Source organism: Netta rufina (assembly GCF_964035555.1).
Source record: "Netta rufina genome assembly, chromosome: Z".
Taxonomy (NCBI): domain Eukaryota; kingdom Metazoa; phylum Chordata; class Aves; order Anseriformes; family Anatidae; genus Netta; species Netta rufina.
The window spans coordinates 57626553-57644754 of NC_140126.1; the positions used below are offsets into that span (position 1 = coordinate 57626553).

Below are 18202 nucleotides of genomic sequence, written 5' to 3' on the forward strand. Positions count from 1 at the left end.
TTTTAGCTTGAATCTGGAAGGAAAAAAAAAAGCTTTCAAAATTTTTGTGAAGGTTTACCCTCGTAATGGACTGAGCACCATCAATTTGTTTTTTTTTGTGTTTTTTTTTTTTTTCCTGCATCTTTAGCTCTATATTCTTTTATGTTGTTGCAGCAGAGCTCTTTGTATAGGATTGGTTTTTCATTTAAAAAGTATTTGTGAAAATTAGGGCAAAACATTAGTATTGGATAAGATGAAGACATCTGCAGTCAGCTTGAGAGGGCACGGGCAGATGTAGGTATGTACTGAACATCTCTATTGCCTTTCAGCCGAGGTACCGCACAGCAGTGTCCTGACTCGCTGCTGCCTGATGTCGTAGGGGTGAGGCCCAGACTAAGTGACAGCTCACTTTGTTGGTATTCGAACAGAAACATTTCTGATAAAGGCTCGTGCTCCAAAGTCCATTAGAAATGAGGCCTAACGAGTGTTGTGCTTTGCTATAGTATTAAGAGGTGAGAAAAACATAACTGAAGGGAAGGCTGGAAAAGTAATGTGTCTGGTTAGGAGAAGAAGAAAAACTCAAGGCATGGCTGGAATAAGAAGTGGTAATTACAGCACAGATACAGTAAGCTACTTAACATGCCTGAGAGCAGCAGCAGAGGAAATGCAATACAGGGATACTGTGACATTCTTAATTAGAGGATGAGGAAATGGTAGTTAATGTGGCACGTAGTCCGTGTCAGATGTGGTTCCTTATGTACATGAGATAGAAGAACGGGTAAATGGATGGTGAAGTTGGCTGCATGAATGATTTGCTGGGCAAACCCACTTCCATTATTGTAGTGGAATTTTTGTTGTACTGTTTTTAGGATATACGTGACTAATATAGCAGATTGGTTTGTGTATAGATCTACTTGAATCTTCATTTCAGTAAGCTGCAACAAGAAACTTACATGCAGTTGGAAAGCTTGAGTGAGATAGAAGAAAGCATGAGTGGGAAATGCCTCAGAGTACAGCGCTTCCGGACAAAACTGAGGAACTGGCAAACAATAGAGCATTACGTAGCAGAGGATGTAAAGAGCAGGTGACGGCTTTCTGTAAATCTGACTTATTTATGAAATAACTAAACAGAATACATTTCTCTGCTTCTCTCATTCTACCTATGTTACATGACTTTCTGGTAGTTAAATGGCCTCGTTAAGTGGCCCCAAGATGTTTTTTTGTGGAAAAATCTTCTCAAGCTCAGGAACTTGGAGCATGGCCTTCTGCAAAATAGAAGTGGAATTTCAGTACATTACTGTAATAGAAAATCTTACAGGAACAACTTGCTTTCTGATTCTCTGTCCTAAGGTCAGCAGTTTTGTGCTTCCTTTGGTAGGAAAAGGAGTTGAGTGCAGGTCTTCTGGGCAATGCATAAGGAACAGAGGTTTTTTCACTCTTCTCTTCTGTATCTGCAAGAGAAAGGTGGTATGTTTCTTGTTCCTTGGGAAACCTTTTTCTGCTGATAGCTGGATATCATCTGTATAGGGAAATAGTACACAGTGTTTCTAAAAGAGTCCTGATGGACCAAGTGTAGGAATATATCATTCAATTTAAAAAAAAAAAACAAAAAAAACTGAGAGCAGGTTGTGAGTATTAGAAATGTGTGTGAATATGGGAACTATTGCTGGTCCTAGTCACATGGTAAGGACAAGGCCCAGAGGGAACAATGCTCAGTCTGTGTGTGGTAGTGAGAGGTGAAAGCAACTCTACTTCACAATTTCCAAGGCAGTGACAAGCAGAGAGCACATTCTGCTCCAGTGATCTTTAAAATAAAGTTAAAAGAAAGGAGGCAGTCTTTGGTTATATCAGCTACTAAATCAAGTCCTGTATTAAGATGAAATTTACATTGTTAAACAGTTGTGAAATGTTTTCACTGTTTTATGTTAATAAAATCTGTTTATGCCACCTTTATAAAAGATGCATCTTTATGTAAATCAGTAAGTAAAACTTGTATTAGCAATGAAGCTCTGAAGATAAGATCTCTTAAGTTGGTGACACTACATGTCACATCTGTGAATAATGCCAACCACAGTGCCTGGCAACAGGGAGAGGGAGAATTTAACTCATTATCCAACCCACTCACCATGCCCAAAGACTCTGGAATAGTTAGTATTGTGCATGCACAATGACTAATAATGAAATATCAGTCACTTCAAATATATGAAATAGTGAAAAGCTTCTGGGAAAGCTTTTGCTGAGTGGGGAAAAGGGTACTGCTGCAGAGGGTGAGGAGCTGTCCCATTTACGGGCAAGCTGTCTAAAACCAGAAAACCTCTAGCATTTTCTTTTGTCGTATTCTTGATTTTTCAAGAAGCAAATAAATGTGTGTGAGAATGTCCTTTACGTTCTTAAAAACACCTGAACCTTACTGTGCTGAGAGCTTCTGTTTAGCCTCACTTAGTAGATGCGGTTGACATTTTTTTAGTTTCTGAACTTACGGCTAAACTGTATTTGGCCTCAGACTGGATTTACGTAAATGCGGTGAGTTGGGAAATAGCGCACAGATTGCACAAAGTAATCTATGAAAAGATTAATCTGTTTTCCGAGGCACAATTCCTGCTAGTCTGTGTGAGAACGCTGTGCTCGGCACGGCGCGGGGGATCTGCTACAAACAATAACACAAATAATCGCGTTTTGAGCTGATGAAACTGTTTCTGATGACGCAATGTGTCGCTGGGATAGCTTTCATGCGGAGATTTCGTTGTTTTGGCCAGGCTGGGGGTTGAGGTGCCTCGCAGCAGGTCCGTGGCATCTGCTGAGGGCTGAGGGACCCCACAGCCCCGCCCCGCCCCGCCCCCACCGCCGCGCATGCGGAGTGAGCGCCGCTCCCTGCGCGGGGGCGCGGCGTGGCGCGGGGACTCCCCCCTCCCTCCCCGCGCGGCGCCCGGCGGCGGGGCGGGCCCTCGATTCCCATTGGCTGCGCCGCCGCGCCGGCCGGCACGTGACGGGCGGGGCGGGGCCAGCGGCGGGGCCGGGCCGTGCCGGCGGCGCCGCGGCCGTGTCAGCGGCGGGCGGGGGGCGCGGGCGGAGCGGCCGGGACGGGCCGGGCCGGGCCGGGGCTGGCGGCGATGGAGGGGCCGCGGCCATGGGGTGAGTGCGCCACGGGACGGGACCGGCCGGCAGGAGGCGGAGGAGGAGGCGGAGGAAGCGGCTTTGTGGCGGGCGGCAGCCGGCGCCGCGCCGCTTTGTTGGCTGCGCTGCCGCAGCGCCAGCGGGAACTGGGTCAGGGCGCGGGGGGGCTGCGCGCTGCGGGCGGCCGCGGCACGGCCGGGGGGCTCCGCGCCGCTCGGGGCGCCCCCGGGGTGTCAGCGCCACGCGTAGCCGGGTGTGTGCGTGTGTGTGTGTGTGTGTGTGTGTGTGTGTGTGCTGCGAGCACGGCCCTGCCGCCAGGGCACCCCTCGGAGGGGCTTCCGAGGAGCTGGTAGCACGTCCCTGCTGCTCCTCGGCCCGATTCGGCGATGCGCAAAAAAAAAAAGGGTTGCCTTCGTCGAGCCTGTTCGTATGCTGTGATTGAAACGCCCCCTGAAAACGCTCGCTACCCGGACCCCAGGCTCATGCCACATCTGTCAGCGAGGTATGGGTTATGCTGAACTTTAGGGCATCAGGTGAGGAGTCAGCAGTTGGCTGCTGGTGGTGATTCTAGATTTTTCTCCTACGCATTTTGAACATCCATTCCAGCACCTGAAACATTAGAAGGTGCCATAGGTGCAGAGGTGCGTTCACCACTCTCCTTCCTGACAAGAAGGAAGGCGATAAAAGCAAACTGATAGTTGTGGTAGTTATTCTGGTGATGTTTCTTCCTTTGCTTCTTTAGAAGAACCATGAGAAGAGACGGTCTTTGTGTTGTTTCGCATGACAAGTGCAGTATTTCCTGTCAGTAGTCATGCTCTTTAAAATGGCAGCTTGAATAAAAGATCACTTCTAAGTATATTTCAAATGATTTACGACTGCAGACTTTCATAAGCATCATCCTTCATATCATGCATGCCATGATATTTGCCAAAACTTTTGTGCAAAATATTGGGTAATGATACACGTTCTGATAAATGTCATAGTATGCAGCATATGTTGGAAATGCCTATATCTAAAATGGGTTACCTTTGGTCTACAAGTTCTTATGTTGGATTTCTGTATTATCATAACTCAGTAAAACGTTTATGCCAATGAGATGGTATTAATTACTTTTTCATCAATGTAAAGAAATCTTATTTAAAACAGGCTATACTGCTAGGGATACACTGTAACAGAGTTATTTTGGGTGAAGACCACTGCACGTCTCCACCAATTGTTTTCCAAAATTTGTACAGGACCTGTGTGGACACAAACTGATGTATTTTCTGCGAGACAGTCTTATGTTCTCAAAAAGTGCTGAAACGAATCCTGAAGATGACCCTGATTGATCACCTATTTAAAATATTTTTTCACGATTTTTTTTTAAATTGTGGCTGTTCTATTTCATGCTATTGGTTTATTTTAACTGAAAATACAAATTAAAGAGAATAAGGACGTGCCTCAGGCTTCCTGATGGCTTAAACTTTCTGGAATCGAATCCTTAAAAGATGATGAGAAATGAAAACTAACCAGCAGCAAGTCATACGCAGTGAGAGCATACGCAATTCGCCATGAATAGCAAAAATGATCATGCCGAAGAATGAGTGTTCAGGATCGTGAATCATCCCTGGTCCAATATAAGTTATGATTCAAGTGATGTCTGGACTGCTTTGTGTTCAATATAGTATTTAAATGCAAATCATGTTTCGTATTTTCACAGTCGTATTCTGAATGCAGCATGACTAACCAGCTAAGGAACTTCCCGACACAGAATTCTAAAGGAATAAGTGGGGTTTTTGTCTTGAGAATGTAATGGAAGCTGAACATGACTGTCTATAGCCTGAAATGTATGACTTCTGGATTTCCTTCTGTTTGTACTAATATGATTTTGTTATTAGTATTTTTTTTTAGTAAAAGCATAAAGGTGAAGTCATCTCTATTTAATACACACGCACACACACAACTGCAGTTAAACTAGACCTGAAACAAGGAAGGCAAGTCATGGTTTCCGATCAAACCACCATCTTCCTTCTCTCCTTCCTCATGGTCTTTTGAAGAATGCAGAGTGTGGATCGCATCTTATTTTGGCACCTTCATCAGCCAAGCTATGTTTTGTTAGAAAGAACAGATGATGCATCTGCTTATGATCGTTTGTGAGTACAGGCCGAGAGCGTGAGCTATGAAGACTGTCATTGCTAGGGCAAAGCATACGGCATTCTGCACTACCTGCGTCTGAAGGTGTAGCAGGTTGACTCTTGTGCATGATAAAGCTCCTGCTATATTTGAAATTTTGGTGCAGTACAGATTTTGCAGCATAGTTAACTGTGTTATTGATCTTAAGGAACGTTGTCCAGAAAATATAACAGTGGATCAAAAGGTCTTGCCAAATTACATGTTCGTTTAGGGAAGGACAGAAACAACAGCAACAATAACAAGAAATATTCAACCTACCCCGCAGTCAGAAGGATTTAAGAAGGTCAGGTATATTAACACTGAAGTATTTTGTTCTACTGCCCGCAAAGATAATCTGCATGCAGATGTAGATAGAGGAACTAAGAAGAAAATCCTCTTGATGCAGGCGAGGTTAGGAAGAGAAAGTTGAGCATGGCTTACTTTCCAAGGGATTTCACACGTTGTGTTAGGATAACTGAGAGTGGCTTTTCATCTGGCTCCTGTTTCTTGTACAACGGCCAAAAAAACCCCAGGAACTCAGAGTACCTACTCTAGAGATTACCATTTCGTATAACTTGTTGTTGGTTTTCAATTTCAGTTATTTGACATTCGCTAAAAAGAGTAACGTTACATTATTTGCAGCCGCTTCCTCATATCCAAGTCCTTGCTACTGAAGCAAGCTCAAGAACAAATGAAGAACGGTTTTCTGTGGCGGCTGTTTGCTACTCTTTGCTGCATGTCTCTGACCTGAGCATGCAAATGCAGAAGGAATGAGAACGTGCACAGAAGGTGCGCGACCTGCTGTTCCTTTCATGGCAATTCTTACTTTCTGCTGAGTATTTTCTTAATTCTGTTCAACCACACCCAAAGCCATCTTTTCAGTCCCCTCATTATGTTTGCGTGCCTGCTTAGAGCAGATGATAAAAAAGCAAACACAATACCCTCCTGTCAGGCTGCTGCTGACTGGAAGATTCAGGGTTTGCTCTTCGCTGCAGGTAAGGGTAGAAAGACTGAAATGTGCTGGCCAAAAAGGACATTTAATAAAGCATAGGTCTGCCACCAGGTAAAAATAGCATAGTTGATCAGCGTGATGCTGGAGAAGGCAAAAGTTTGATTTTTTTGTGTGGAAGAATCAGGCTATCAGACTCCCACGACCTGATGCCAATGCAGTGTTTTTCAGTGAGTACAAAAGAAGAATGTTAATACCTATGAAAGATAAGCATTTTAAATTAGCAGGCCTGGAAGACTTGCCCCCGACTGGACTGGGTAAGACAATCTCTGGCCTACCGATAGCCATTTTTGATTAAACTCTTAAGCACGGCACCCAGAGTGCTGGTACTTCGCCAGAGTTAAAGAAGGACTAGCAGAAAGATATCTACATATAAACCATTTACGTGAAGACCAGCTTCAGACAGAATAATGGAAAACCTAATAAAGGATTTAGTCAACAGAGAAATTGAATTAATGCAAATCAGCATGGCTTGATACATTTGCAGTAAGAATGGCCAAAAAATTTTTGCTTTATTCGCTTGATTATATTTAAAAATGCAGTTGTATAAAAATGGTAAACCAAAGGCTGAGATTAGTAAGGGTGGTTGGTTTACCTTAGAACAGCTGTGCTGGATTTTTGTTTCTGTCTGTCAGCCTTGCCAGTCTTTTGGGAAGAGTTGTGTAACAGCTGCTGAACCATTGTGGTTAATGGCCCAGCATATTAAATTAAACCGACACCTATTTCAGATTACCTTGGTAGTCAGGCAGTAATCTGCAGTGGTTGAGCAGCTGCTGCACAAGCAGCTGAGCCCTTCTCTCATCCTTGGGTGGGAACCTTGTGGAGATGGGAAGGGCAGACAGCTGGGGCTGGCACCCTTGCAGCCATGCCAGCATTAGCCCTGGTCTCATCCAAGTCAGAACCCTTGGACTTGGCACTCTACGAAATGCGTTTTGAAATGTGTTTAAGCTAAACTAATTGGAAAGATCTCAAATATGCAGAAATGACTGTGTAAGTTTTTTCCTGATTTCTGTGTGATAAGCCCATGAAGAAACAATTCTCCCTTGCCACCTGTGAATGGATGACAGGGAAATGACAGAATGGTAAGGAGTGGTAAGGACAAGATCCTGAGCTCAGCACAGGACAACTGGGTAACACTTGTGGGTACAGGAAGAGATCAAAGTTGATCTTCTTTTCCGACCTTACTAAATTGCAATCTACATGTTTATCAGTTTCAGTTGCAATGGTTACAAATTGGTATCTTAACAAAATAAACTGCATTCTGAAAAATCTCCAGTTACAGTGTGCACATCTGCTTACCAGGGGTGATGGTAATAAAATGTTAAGTTTTGTTTGCTTTTAAGAGAGTTGAACAAACATCTCTTTTGCTACTTTCAACAACGTTTGTAATCGGTAATCAAATTAACTGGAGCCATAGTTGACATCAGTGTTGTTTGAAATGACCTTTTCGAATGAAGTAATTTTGCTTTTTTTGCCACTGATTTTTGTAGCCACACAACTTAACTGTTACATACAAGTACATGTGTATCTATATATCACCCTCAGGCAGCTAATGTAGGTCCCAGAATAATAATTCTACTGAAAAAATTTTAATTGAAATTAATAGGTTGTAGGGAAAAATGTTACCTAGCCTTACATACAGGCAATAACAGTTTCATGTGTTGCTGAAAAAGCTCGTGGTAGGGTTTTATATTTTAGATTATTCTTTTAGCTTCTTCTGAAAAGACTAAGACGATTTTGTTGTACAGAAGTTGCTCTATAAAATACTGTGCTCTGTTGGTAATTACATTTTTTTATGGATTAAAAAAACACTGATGGGAGTCTGAAATATTTTCATAAGAATATTTGATTAATGTGTTACAAAGTATTGAGCTTGGGGTTCTTAAGTAGAACTTCAGGGCTCTTGAGTACACTGCTCATTAATTTCAAAGGAAAAAAGAAATGCTCTGATCAATAAGAAATTGTAAGTGTTGAGAAGATACTGGTTTGGGTTTTTTCGTTGTTTTTTTTTTTTTTTTTGCCTGCCTGGGATTTGAGACTAAAAAGAGCATATCTAAACTCCCGGTTCCTGGGCAGTTGTTACTTGTGCAGTTTCCATTAATGTGGAAAAATGCATATCTAAATCTTAACAGTACATTTGCATAAATGTAGGCTTCTCATTAATTTTGGTTATGGAGTGTGAAAGAGTTATATCTAGCTTGAAATTCTTCTTTGATGTGTATATTCATGCAAACTGCTGATTCAGTACAGCATGAAATTTGTTGCCATAATTTCACCTTACTTTGATAAGAAGATGGAGAAGAAACCTCTTAATGCTGAGAATATGGGTAAGGGACCTAGGAGACCTAGATTTTTGGTGCGTCTTATATCGAGGGAGTCAATCTCAAAGCTCCTGTATCCCAGGAGGGTTGTTTCGTGGAGTAAATCTAGAAAAGGGGATGCCTCCATTCGAATCATGACCCCTAAGAAATTACTAGGAGGGAGCAAAGCGATACTGCTCATTTCTACCGCTGCCACCAATTCTCTGTTTAAAAAAATCATTTTTTTGTACTCGGTTTACTTGGAGCATAAATCCAAGAATTGGTATCTGCAGCTGAACTCTGATCTGCTGTGTCTCGTTTGAGGCTGTGGGAGGCAGCTATTTCTGGAAGACAGGCAGATCTCGGGGTGTGTCCTTCTTTATACCGTGCGCTTGGGAGGCAGGGTAAGTGCGTGTTCAGAATGGCTGTTAAATGGCTTCAGTTTCGGGGTGTGAACTGAACGTGCACGGGGACAGCTCGTGTCTCACTGAGCCCTGTGATCTCCGTCTGCTCGAGAGAAGTCTGGTGTTCAGCATCAGAAAGCCTGGGTGTTCATGGTCATGCATTACCTGTGTCAGTTTCCTCCATTTTAACATGAAATAATGAAGTCCTTGGTGAAGGACTTGACATTTTATTATTTCAAAAGGTGCTGAAAGAATGATTGTAGGAGAAAAAGATACAGATGGATTGAAGATGCAGAAAAGAATTACAGTACATAGGAGAGATGAATAAAAATACAGAGTTGTTCTGTGGTGCAGTTTAGGAATACAAGACTGGATTTCTGAATGGTGAGGCACCCTTCCTTCCTGTGCAGTGAGCTAGGCAGGGATGCTGCTGCATTTACAACTTCCAGTGGGAGCTCACAGTCTACACTGATTAATGACCAATTTATAGCCATTTCTTCTGTGTCAGTATTGTGTTTTAACATAAATATTTTTCTCCTCCTCGAGCATTTTCCCCTCCCTGGTAATAAAGCGTAGCCATGTGATTACAGCTGTTGTTGCTGAAGAGGAAGGATTTAAGTCTCTTATCGTGAGAGACTCTGCAGTCCCCCGATCACTTAGCATCTTTCTCTGCACCCGCTTAAATTCACTTTTCTTACCTGTGCCTTGTAAAATGGCCTGATCACGCCAGGGGTCGTGATTGCTTTCCAGGTGTCGGGACCGTGTCGGTAGTGCTCTGGTGTGCAGCGACCTGACCGGTGCGCGGCTCACCTTGCTGCTCCCCGCTCGCTGCTCCCTTCCAAGTGACAGGATTCCCGCGCACGATTTCACCCCCTTCACACTGCTCAGGTCATCACATTCTTTGTGTGTTATATGTAGCCCTCTGACCTCATGAAGCTTCTCGAATTCATGGCAGCAAGTTCTGTTGCCACCCAGCCATTCCTTGTGCCTTTGGCTTAAAACGCCAAACATTTGCAAGTACCCGTCACAGACCGGTGTTGGTGGAAATTCAGTGGAGACCTGGCTCCAGCCCATCAGCTTGGCTTTGAGCGCTGCCCAGTGTCATCTTGTCTTTGACTTACTCCTTATCCCCGTACAATTTTTCTGCTCATAGCCTCATCTGATTTCACATGTGGCACCGTATCAAATGCTTTGGTACAGTCAGAGCAGCAGGACAGATGTATTACTTCTACAAAGCAGCTTGCTGTTCCCCTCAAGTATTTGGTAGCTTGCCCTTTACAGACAGGGGAAAAAAAATACCCTGGAGGGCTGGGGAGGTAGGTAAATATCTGTGTGCCCTGAGGAAGCCCAGGTGCCTTAGCCAGTGGCATGTCAAGAGTCACTGTAAGCAGTGCCTTCATGGCCCGCAGTCTGTTTTTGGTCCAGTTTTCTGTGCTATTGCAGCCTTTTAGGTGGTATAGGGAGGTGGTTTTTTGGTTTTGTTTTCTGTTTTTCCTGTAGCAGGGACACATGCAGCAGGTGCTGGGGCAGTGTGGCACTGGGATTGCAGAAGCAGGGTGGGAACTCTTTAATTTTCCCCTGCGTGGTGGTGTCCGTGCCAGCACCAGGTACTGCCCTTCACCTCTCCTCTAATGCTTCAGGTGATATCGCAGGGATGTTCATTCAGGTAGTGGATTCAGGCTTCAGCCCTGCCTTCCCCCAGACCTTGTTCTGTGACCAAAACCTTGTGATGTTACCAAAACATATGCTGTGCTGATCTGTTTTGTTTTGCTTTTGGGGAGGGGAGGTTCTCTTTAAGATTCCTGTAGTACCATGCGACGCGATGTGAATGCCGCTGTAGCGCAGAGCAGCTGCCAGGCATTGCTGCATTTCACACTCGTGCCAGCGGCCTGCAGCGCCTCACCGGCCAGCAGCAGCGAGCTTCTCGCTGTTCTCTGGCTCCCAGTTACAATACAGTGCTAATTTTTATGACTACCAGAATGGGAAACATCTACAAACAATCTACCTTTCCTCGGGTTTGTGCAGAAATCTCTTTGGCATTTTATGTTCTGAAAAGAAATATAGACTATAGCTTTTGGTTTTACTAATAAGAATGCAAAAATAGTACTTACTAAATACATCCATGAAGTGGAACAGAAGCAGTCTGGCATTGTTTTTTCATTAAAACTCTTTTCAACAGCTTTCCACCTTTTAGGGGAGACTGGTCGTAAAAGCATGGAGTTCACAGAATAATTCTCTGAAAGTCAGGTTTCCCTTTACATATGACCAAATTGTAAAAAAAATAAAATAAAATAAATTTATTAGGATTCTTTTTTCTTCAGCTTATTTATAGTGTCATGGAAATCACAATTCCATAAATGGTAGGCTTCTTCCTTGGCCTTTCTGTAATGACGACGGATGTTTAGGACATGAAGATCTGTTTCTTGAAAAAGAAATAAGCTTGTCATATCAAATACACTACAGCTTCTGTTATTTTTCCTGTTTTCAATGGTATGCATGCTTCCTCATACTTCCTCATATTCCTTATTCAGTTTAAATTCAGAAAAATTAAACTTAATTTTCAAATTTTATATTGGGGAACTAAATGAAACCTCTTAGCATGATTTTACTTACCTTTTAGTTGACTTGATTATTCAATTAAGATTCATCTGGAAGAGCAAATTTGATTGTATAAGGAGTTACACAAGCAGTAAGGTCAAAGGCTTAATGAGAGCATACACAGAAAATACTTTCTTGCTAGTGTAGTTTTCAGGATAGGTTGCAAGCTGTATTTGCAGCATGTTCCAGAAGTTCAGAAAAACTGCTGAATAGGAGGTTTTAGTTGTTTCATCTTTTCCAAAGTATTGCAGTAACAATGAATTTCTCTCTTTTTCTCTTTCGGGTTTGACGTCCTGTACCTAGGAAATTCTCACTATGATGTTAGAAGGGTAACTTACACATGCACAAAGTGGTGGGCTTCTTGTTATTCTGATGAATAAGAAATTTGTAATTTCAGCTGTAAAGAGCTTCGAACATGGTTAGCCATGTTTAGTTATATTGTTTGTTAGAGGAAGAACTTCTGTTTTTTGATATTGGAAAAGTGGGGAACAATTTGAATTTTTATCATTTAGTTTTTTATTTCTCCTTTGTAATGGCTGAGTAATTTTGACTTAAGACCGTTATGATATTAACCAAAGTAACATTTTTTGAAAAGGCACGTATGACCAATTAGCACAATCACTATGAAAACAACATTTTCAATTTTATGGTTTATGTGCCATACCTTCCCTACACATATTTACAATATGAGGTGTCTTAATACTACGAATTGGCTTCTATCTGTTTCTTCTGCTGTGCAGTATGACCACTTCTTGGGTTGATACTGCATGAAGATTTGCTTTAATCTTGATTACTTGGAGTTGTTTTTTAACAAAAGACGCCATTACTAGTATGTTTATGCTTTTATTCTGTTAAAATTTGTCAGTATTTACCATTGTCTCTTCACACCACATCTCCATTAGTCTGTTCTGTCCTAAGGAATCTTGAGCCACTGGACTGACCACCTTTTGTTTCATAAAACCTGTAGGTAGGCGGCATCTTCTAGATATGTTTGGCAGTGCTTGTTGATCATACATAAATGATTAAATATGGTCTATTATCTCTATAGTTTCTTATTGCTAGAATTAGAGTGCCAATAAAAGGAGTGTTATAATATGATGCTGTGATTTTCCTTCATGTATTCTGGCTTTCCCTTATACCTAATGCAGTCGTTAATGAACTACTTTCATAAGCTTAATCATGTGTATCGAATGGAAGCCCATTGGAAAAAGCCTTTGAACTGGCAATCGTTTGATACTGGCAGTTTTGTTTAATGGGTTTAAATTAAATGTTTAGGAAGTTCAGTGGTAAGTGGGACCGAGAAAATTTTACAGTTAGGTAATTTTTTTCTTCTTGTTTGCTTTGCCAAAATACTCATGTTTAGTATTTTCTCTTATTTTTTTTAGGGCTGAGGGTAGCCCAGGATGGCCGCAGCTTCCTATGATCAGTTGTTAAAACAAGTTGAGGCATTAAAGATGGAGAACTCCAACCTTCGACAGGAGCTAGAGGACAACTCAAATCACCTAACAAAACTGGAAACTGAGGCATCTAACATGAAGGTATTGCAACTGAATAGTTTTTTGTGTGGATGCCTTTTGTATTTGATTGTGTGTGTTTCAGTGGACTGGTAGTTCAATAGTTTCAGTGTTCTTCAAGATTCCTACAAGCCTTCATTTACAGGCTGTGTAAGGGAAACAGCTATCAATCAAATTTACTTAATAAAATGTACTCTTTTTTTGTTTTCTTTTGTTTTTAATATGGAAATCAGAATATTTCAAAACTGTTTTTAGAAGCTCCTTCAAATTTTCTAGCTTTTTTCCTGGTGTATCATGATACATATTACCATTTTACCACTGCTGTACTTGCCAGCAGAAAGTTGTGTGAGAGGCTGGAGACTGTCAGTGTTTTAAGGTAAGTTTAATAATTTAATAATTTTGGGGTTTATTAGAGTTACAATATATAGCAACCCCCCAAAAAAGTTAATTTTAAAGTAAGACCAGAAGTCTTCAGCCTCTCCGACAGCCTACATTCATACAATAATTCCATGCAAATCTGTCTAACGATGTCTTATGTCTAGGTGTAGGCTTTCAGAATGACCTATCCAGGACAAAACACTAGGCAAAAATGGAATTTAGACTGATTTTGATAAACTGGAAGATACATAACAGCTGCATCTATGTGACAATGACCCTGAAGAAGGCAGAATTTCAGAAGCATTCTAGCAGCATTAATAGGGTGCCCTTCTTGAGCTGACAAATCTTGCTTCTTTTTGCTAACAGCCAGCAGAACCAGGGAGCTTTTGGTACCAAAGCTAATACTGTTTTTACCTCTGCAAATGGTACTGTATAGCATAAGCTAGCTCTAAATATTAAACAACTTTTGTGGACAACAGTGTCCATCTCCTTGCATTCCCATCTTTATATCATTGACTTACTGTTACCTTTATAGCTGATCTTTGTAATCTGATTACTATAGCAATTAAAAAAAATACTTTTAATTGAACTTTCCTCCAGCATGTAGAATGACCTATATATTCTTTGTCAAAAGGATTTTTTTGTTCTGAATCACTGTCATTAGAAATTACAACACTTATAACCAAAAAAAAAATTGTAGTTCTTTTTATTTAAAGCTTATATTGTGGGGTAAAATGCAAGTGTCTTTTACCTAAACTGAGATGAAGTAATAGTCTGTAACGCGCCAGCTACTTGAAACTGTATTTGGTATTAGCAACTGTGAAAAACAACTGTTTGCTTAATTCTCTATCTGAAAGCTAGATCTGTTACTTACACTGTTTTTCTTAAGATAACGTTATAACAAAGCTATCAGTAACTTTCCTTCTCTCTCTGACACTGCAGTCTAAAATTTCCTTCACTGCAGGGAGTGAAGAATGGGATAAGTGATCTTCGCAGTTTTGAAAAGGAAAAACAGAAATGCCTTTTTTCCCTTGCTTGTTCCCATACAGCTCTTTTGTGTGTGTAGATCGATAAATTTCCAGTGACATAGAGACAGACATTAATACCTCTAGGGCATTAATTTGGGATGTGGGACAGCCGTATTCCCTTACTTCAAATCTCATGGATCACCAAACTGAAAGAAGTTCTATCATACTCGACAGAAAATGTTTATGCTTGTATTCCAAGTGGATACCTCATATTTTCTCTCCTTAAATGACAAACTGGATATGAGGAATTTATCCTAAAACTCCTCCAACTCAAGTATCAGTCTCAGGGTTTCTTTTCATTTTAGAGGGAGGAGGTTATTTAGACTAATCTGATTTTTTTTCCCCCGTATTCTATCAAAGAATCCCAGGCATCTCTGTTCCTCATGAGTGCTTGCTTCTGGATCCAAAGCAAGATGCCATTTCTTTCTCTTGTTTGTTTCAGATATATTTGAAAAGGATTGAAACCTTGCTTTGTCTTTATATTTGAAAAGGATTGAAACCTTGCTTTGTCTTCCTTATGTTGAATTTGAAGGATACTATGGGAATCACCTTAAGTATTTGTCGTGGTTTAACCCGGCTGGCAGCTAAACACCACGCAGCCGTTCGCTCACCCTCCCCCCTCCCTCTCTGGGACGGGGGAGAGAAATGGAAAGTGAAGCCCGTGAGTTGAGATAAAGACAGTTTAATAAGACAGGAAAATAATCATAACAAAAGTAATAATAACAATAATAATAATAATAATACAATGGTGATAATAGGAAAGTAATAATAATAATATGTACAAACAAGTGATGCACAATACAATTGCTCACCACCCGCTGACCGATGCCCAGCCTAACCCCGAGCAGTCCGGCCCCCTCCCCCCGGCTAGCCACCCCTATATATTGTTTAGCATGACGTCAGATGGTATGGAATACCCCTTTGGCTAGTTTGGGTCACCTGTCCTGGGTCTGTCCCCTCCCAGCTCTTACTGCACCCCCAGCCTGCCTGTTGGCAGGACAGAGCAAAAGGCTGAGATGTCCGTGGCTTGGTATAAGCACTGCTCTGCAACAATTAAAACATCGGGGTGTTATCAGCACTCTTCTCATCCTAAGCCAAAACACAGCATTCTACCAGCTACTAGGAAGAAAATTAACTCTGTTCTAACTGAAACCAGGACAGTATTGGAGCGTGTGGGTGAAAAAGTTTGATGGGGATCCTGCAGGATTCTGTTCACTCAGGAGACAATTTTAGTATTGTACATTTTCAGAGAAAGTACATAGTGGCTTTGTACCACTGAAAGAAGCTGGTTTCTTCATGGCTCATATGGTTCCAGTGCCATGATTAGAGATAATTGCAATAAAAGTAATTAGAAGAAACAAGGAAGTGTAGATAGAAAGTCTCTGGGCTACCATATAAGTAGTTAATACTCCAACTACTTTCGAACTCCAGTCCTCTGGGATACCACATAAGCACTGTCGAGCTGTAGCAGCTCCTCCTGCCAAGTGCAGTCCCAAACACGAAAGGGATAAAGGGAGTGGCAGTGGGGCAAATGAGTTGTGGTCCCATGACATTATGTGCAGCAGTGTTGTCGCTGTTACACCGTTCATTTTGATCCATAGAAATACTTCATAGTTTTTCTTCAGACTGTGCTAGTATGTTTGCCCATTCTGCCTTATATTCTTTAATCAGTCATGGAAGGCAATCATTGGGAGGGGAATTTTGAAGGCAATATTGAATATTTTGAAAGAAATTGATTCTGAAAGTTGTAGTGTTAAAATGTTGTGAAAGTATACCTCATTTTTCATAATCTCTCCATTCCTGAAATGTAAGATAATCGTACTGGAATTAAAAGCTTAACATGAGCTCATCTTGCAGATGCATTTATTGTAAACTACTACTGACCTATATAAGAACAACGTCTGCATCTGAATGCTTCATTTTTAAAGCTAAATTTCATAATTAAAAGGGAAAACTTTGCTGACCAAAAGAGGAAGTGAGGGGTAAACAAAGATGAATGCTATCAGGGTGCCAAAATGACTTATAAAACAGTGTACACTTTGTTTTTTAATTTGTGTTGTCTTAGAGATTAACTGTTCAAACAAAAGAAATCCCTCAGGGTATTATGACTAACTTGGGAAATTCAGTCGTTACTGTTGGCTTACTGTCAGATGAAATACAGTAGTTCTGTGTGATAAAAGTGTTCTCTCCAAATAAACAAATATGCTGTTGGAGTTTGATGGTCAATGAATTAATGATGTTGGCCCATAAACATAAAAGAACAGTTTAAGTGTGTAGGTGTAGATAGTAAGCATAACCACATAAAACACAGACTATGGACAAATTTAGGAAAAAATGGACTAGCAGATTTGAAGTCAAAGGCTGTAAATTTTTTGAAGAGACAAAAAGCAGTTCAGCATCAGCTCTACTGCTACTTTCCTGTAAATGTAGAACTCTGTCAGAAAAAGACCTCAATTTTTAAGACATACGTTGCAAGTGAAGACCGTCCTACTTGGCTTATGTGAGGAACAATTGTTAAGGGTGGTGCGTTTTTTCATATGATACTGAATTCGTATCAATATCTTTCCCCATACAAGATCTGTGTGGACATGGTTACTTTTAATTTAATCTCAGATACTTAAAAGCTAGCAAAAGAATAACTTATGTTATGTTTGATTTCCATGCTTGCTCTGTCTCTGCTTGGATTTAATTGTAAAATAATAATTGTGTGTTGTCTTGTGTGAGAAAGACACCAACTTTATTATGTGCACTGCTCTGTGAGCATAATGTCTTCCCTTTTGTGTTTATATAGCACATTTACAGTTACATTTTCCATATTATTTTCCAGCTCATTTAATGTCCTCTATACTGTCTCCATGTATCAATACAAAATACATTCAGATATCCTGATTATTTTTAGAAGAGTTCTAAGTAGCTGAAACTACACTGTAAAGAAACAAAGCAATGGTTAAATTTCTATGGAATCTTTTTTTCTTTTCATGTTCATGAAACACATTTTTCATACTTTTTACATTTTTTTTAATTTTTTTGGCAGATGGTTGCCTTCATATAAATATTTTAGTATTAATGATTTTCTGTTTTGTTTGTTTTGTTGTTTTATTTTTTTGTTTACAGAATTCAGATTTTAAAGACAAACTAGAGAGCTAGTTACTGTGATGTTCAGTGTGGGTCCAAAGTGTGGCTTCTTTTTGACTTGGAAAGTATTTTTTTTTCTGCAAATTAGCAGAGTAGTAAACCTCATAATTCTTGATATTGTTGGATTGGAACAGATTTTGAATTAAAAAAATAGTGCTGATATTTTGAGAATTTTGATTTTGAATATGTTTGTACAGCGTTTAGATAATTGAAAAGTAGCTGCAGAAGACACTTCAAGCCAATATAATATATCAGATTTATTTTAGGTTTTTGTATACTTTGTGCAGTTGATTAATTAATACTTAAATTCGCTGAATTAAAGGTCAGAGGTGTGCTATACAAGATGCCATGGTGCCTGTTCCATTTGCAGCGGTCGTGCTAAATTTGTGAGAATATGGGAAAGCTTATTCCTTAGAGGAACTGAGTGTGATTTTATATAAAAAAAATAACTTGCATTTTATTTTCGCTGCAAATACAACTTCCTACCGTTCTTTTTGTGACTATTTAAAGAGATGAACAAACAGATCTTTAGCAGGAATAGCAGACTCACTAGCAAGATAGCAACTTAAGAGAAGAGTTACAGTAGCTTGGT

General features: G+C 40.6%; 1 protein-coding gene across 2 annotated transcripts in view; it reads left to right on the forward strand.

The window, feature by feature from the left end:
• APC (APC regulator of WNT signaling pathway) overlaps positions 1-18202 on the forward strand; it is an 88666-nt gene that overhangs the window by 13715 nt on the left and 56749 nt on the right. Inside the window, exons 1-2 of one of the 2 annotated variants that reach the window (XM_084305409.1) lie at positions 3032-3111; positions 12941-13093. In XM_084305409.1, coding sequence (XP_084161535.1) covers positions 12959-13093 — 135 coding nt within the window. In that variant the 5' untranslated portion in view covers positions 3032-3111; positions 12941-12958. Of the gene's footprint in view, positions 1-3031; positions 3112-12940; positions 13094-18202 lie in introns of those variants that run through there. The other variant, XM_084305410.1, reaches the window with a different exon arrangement.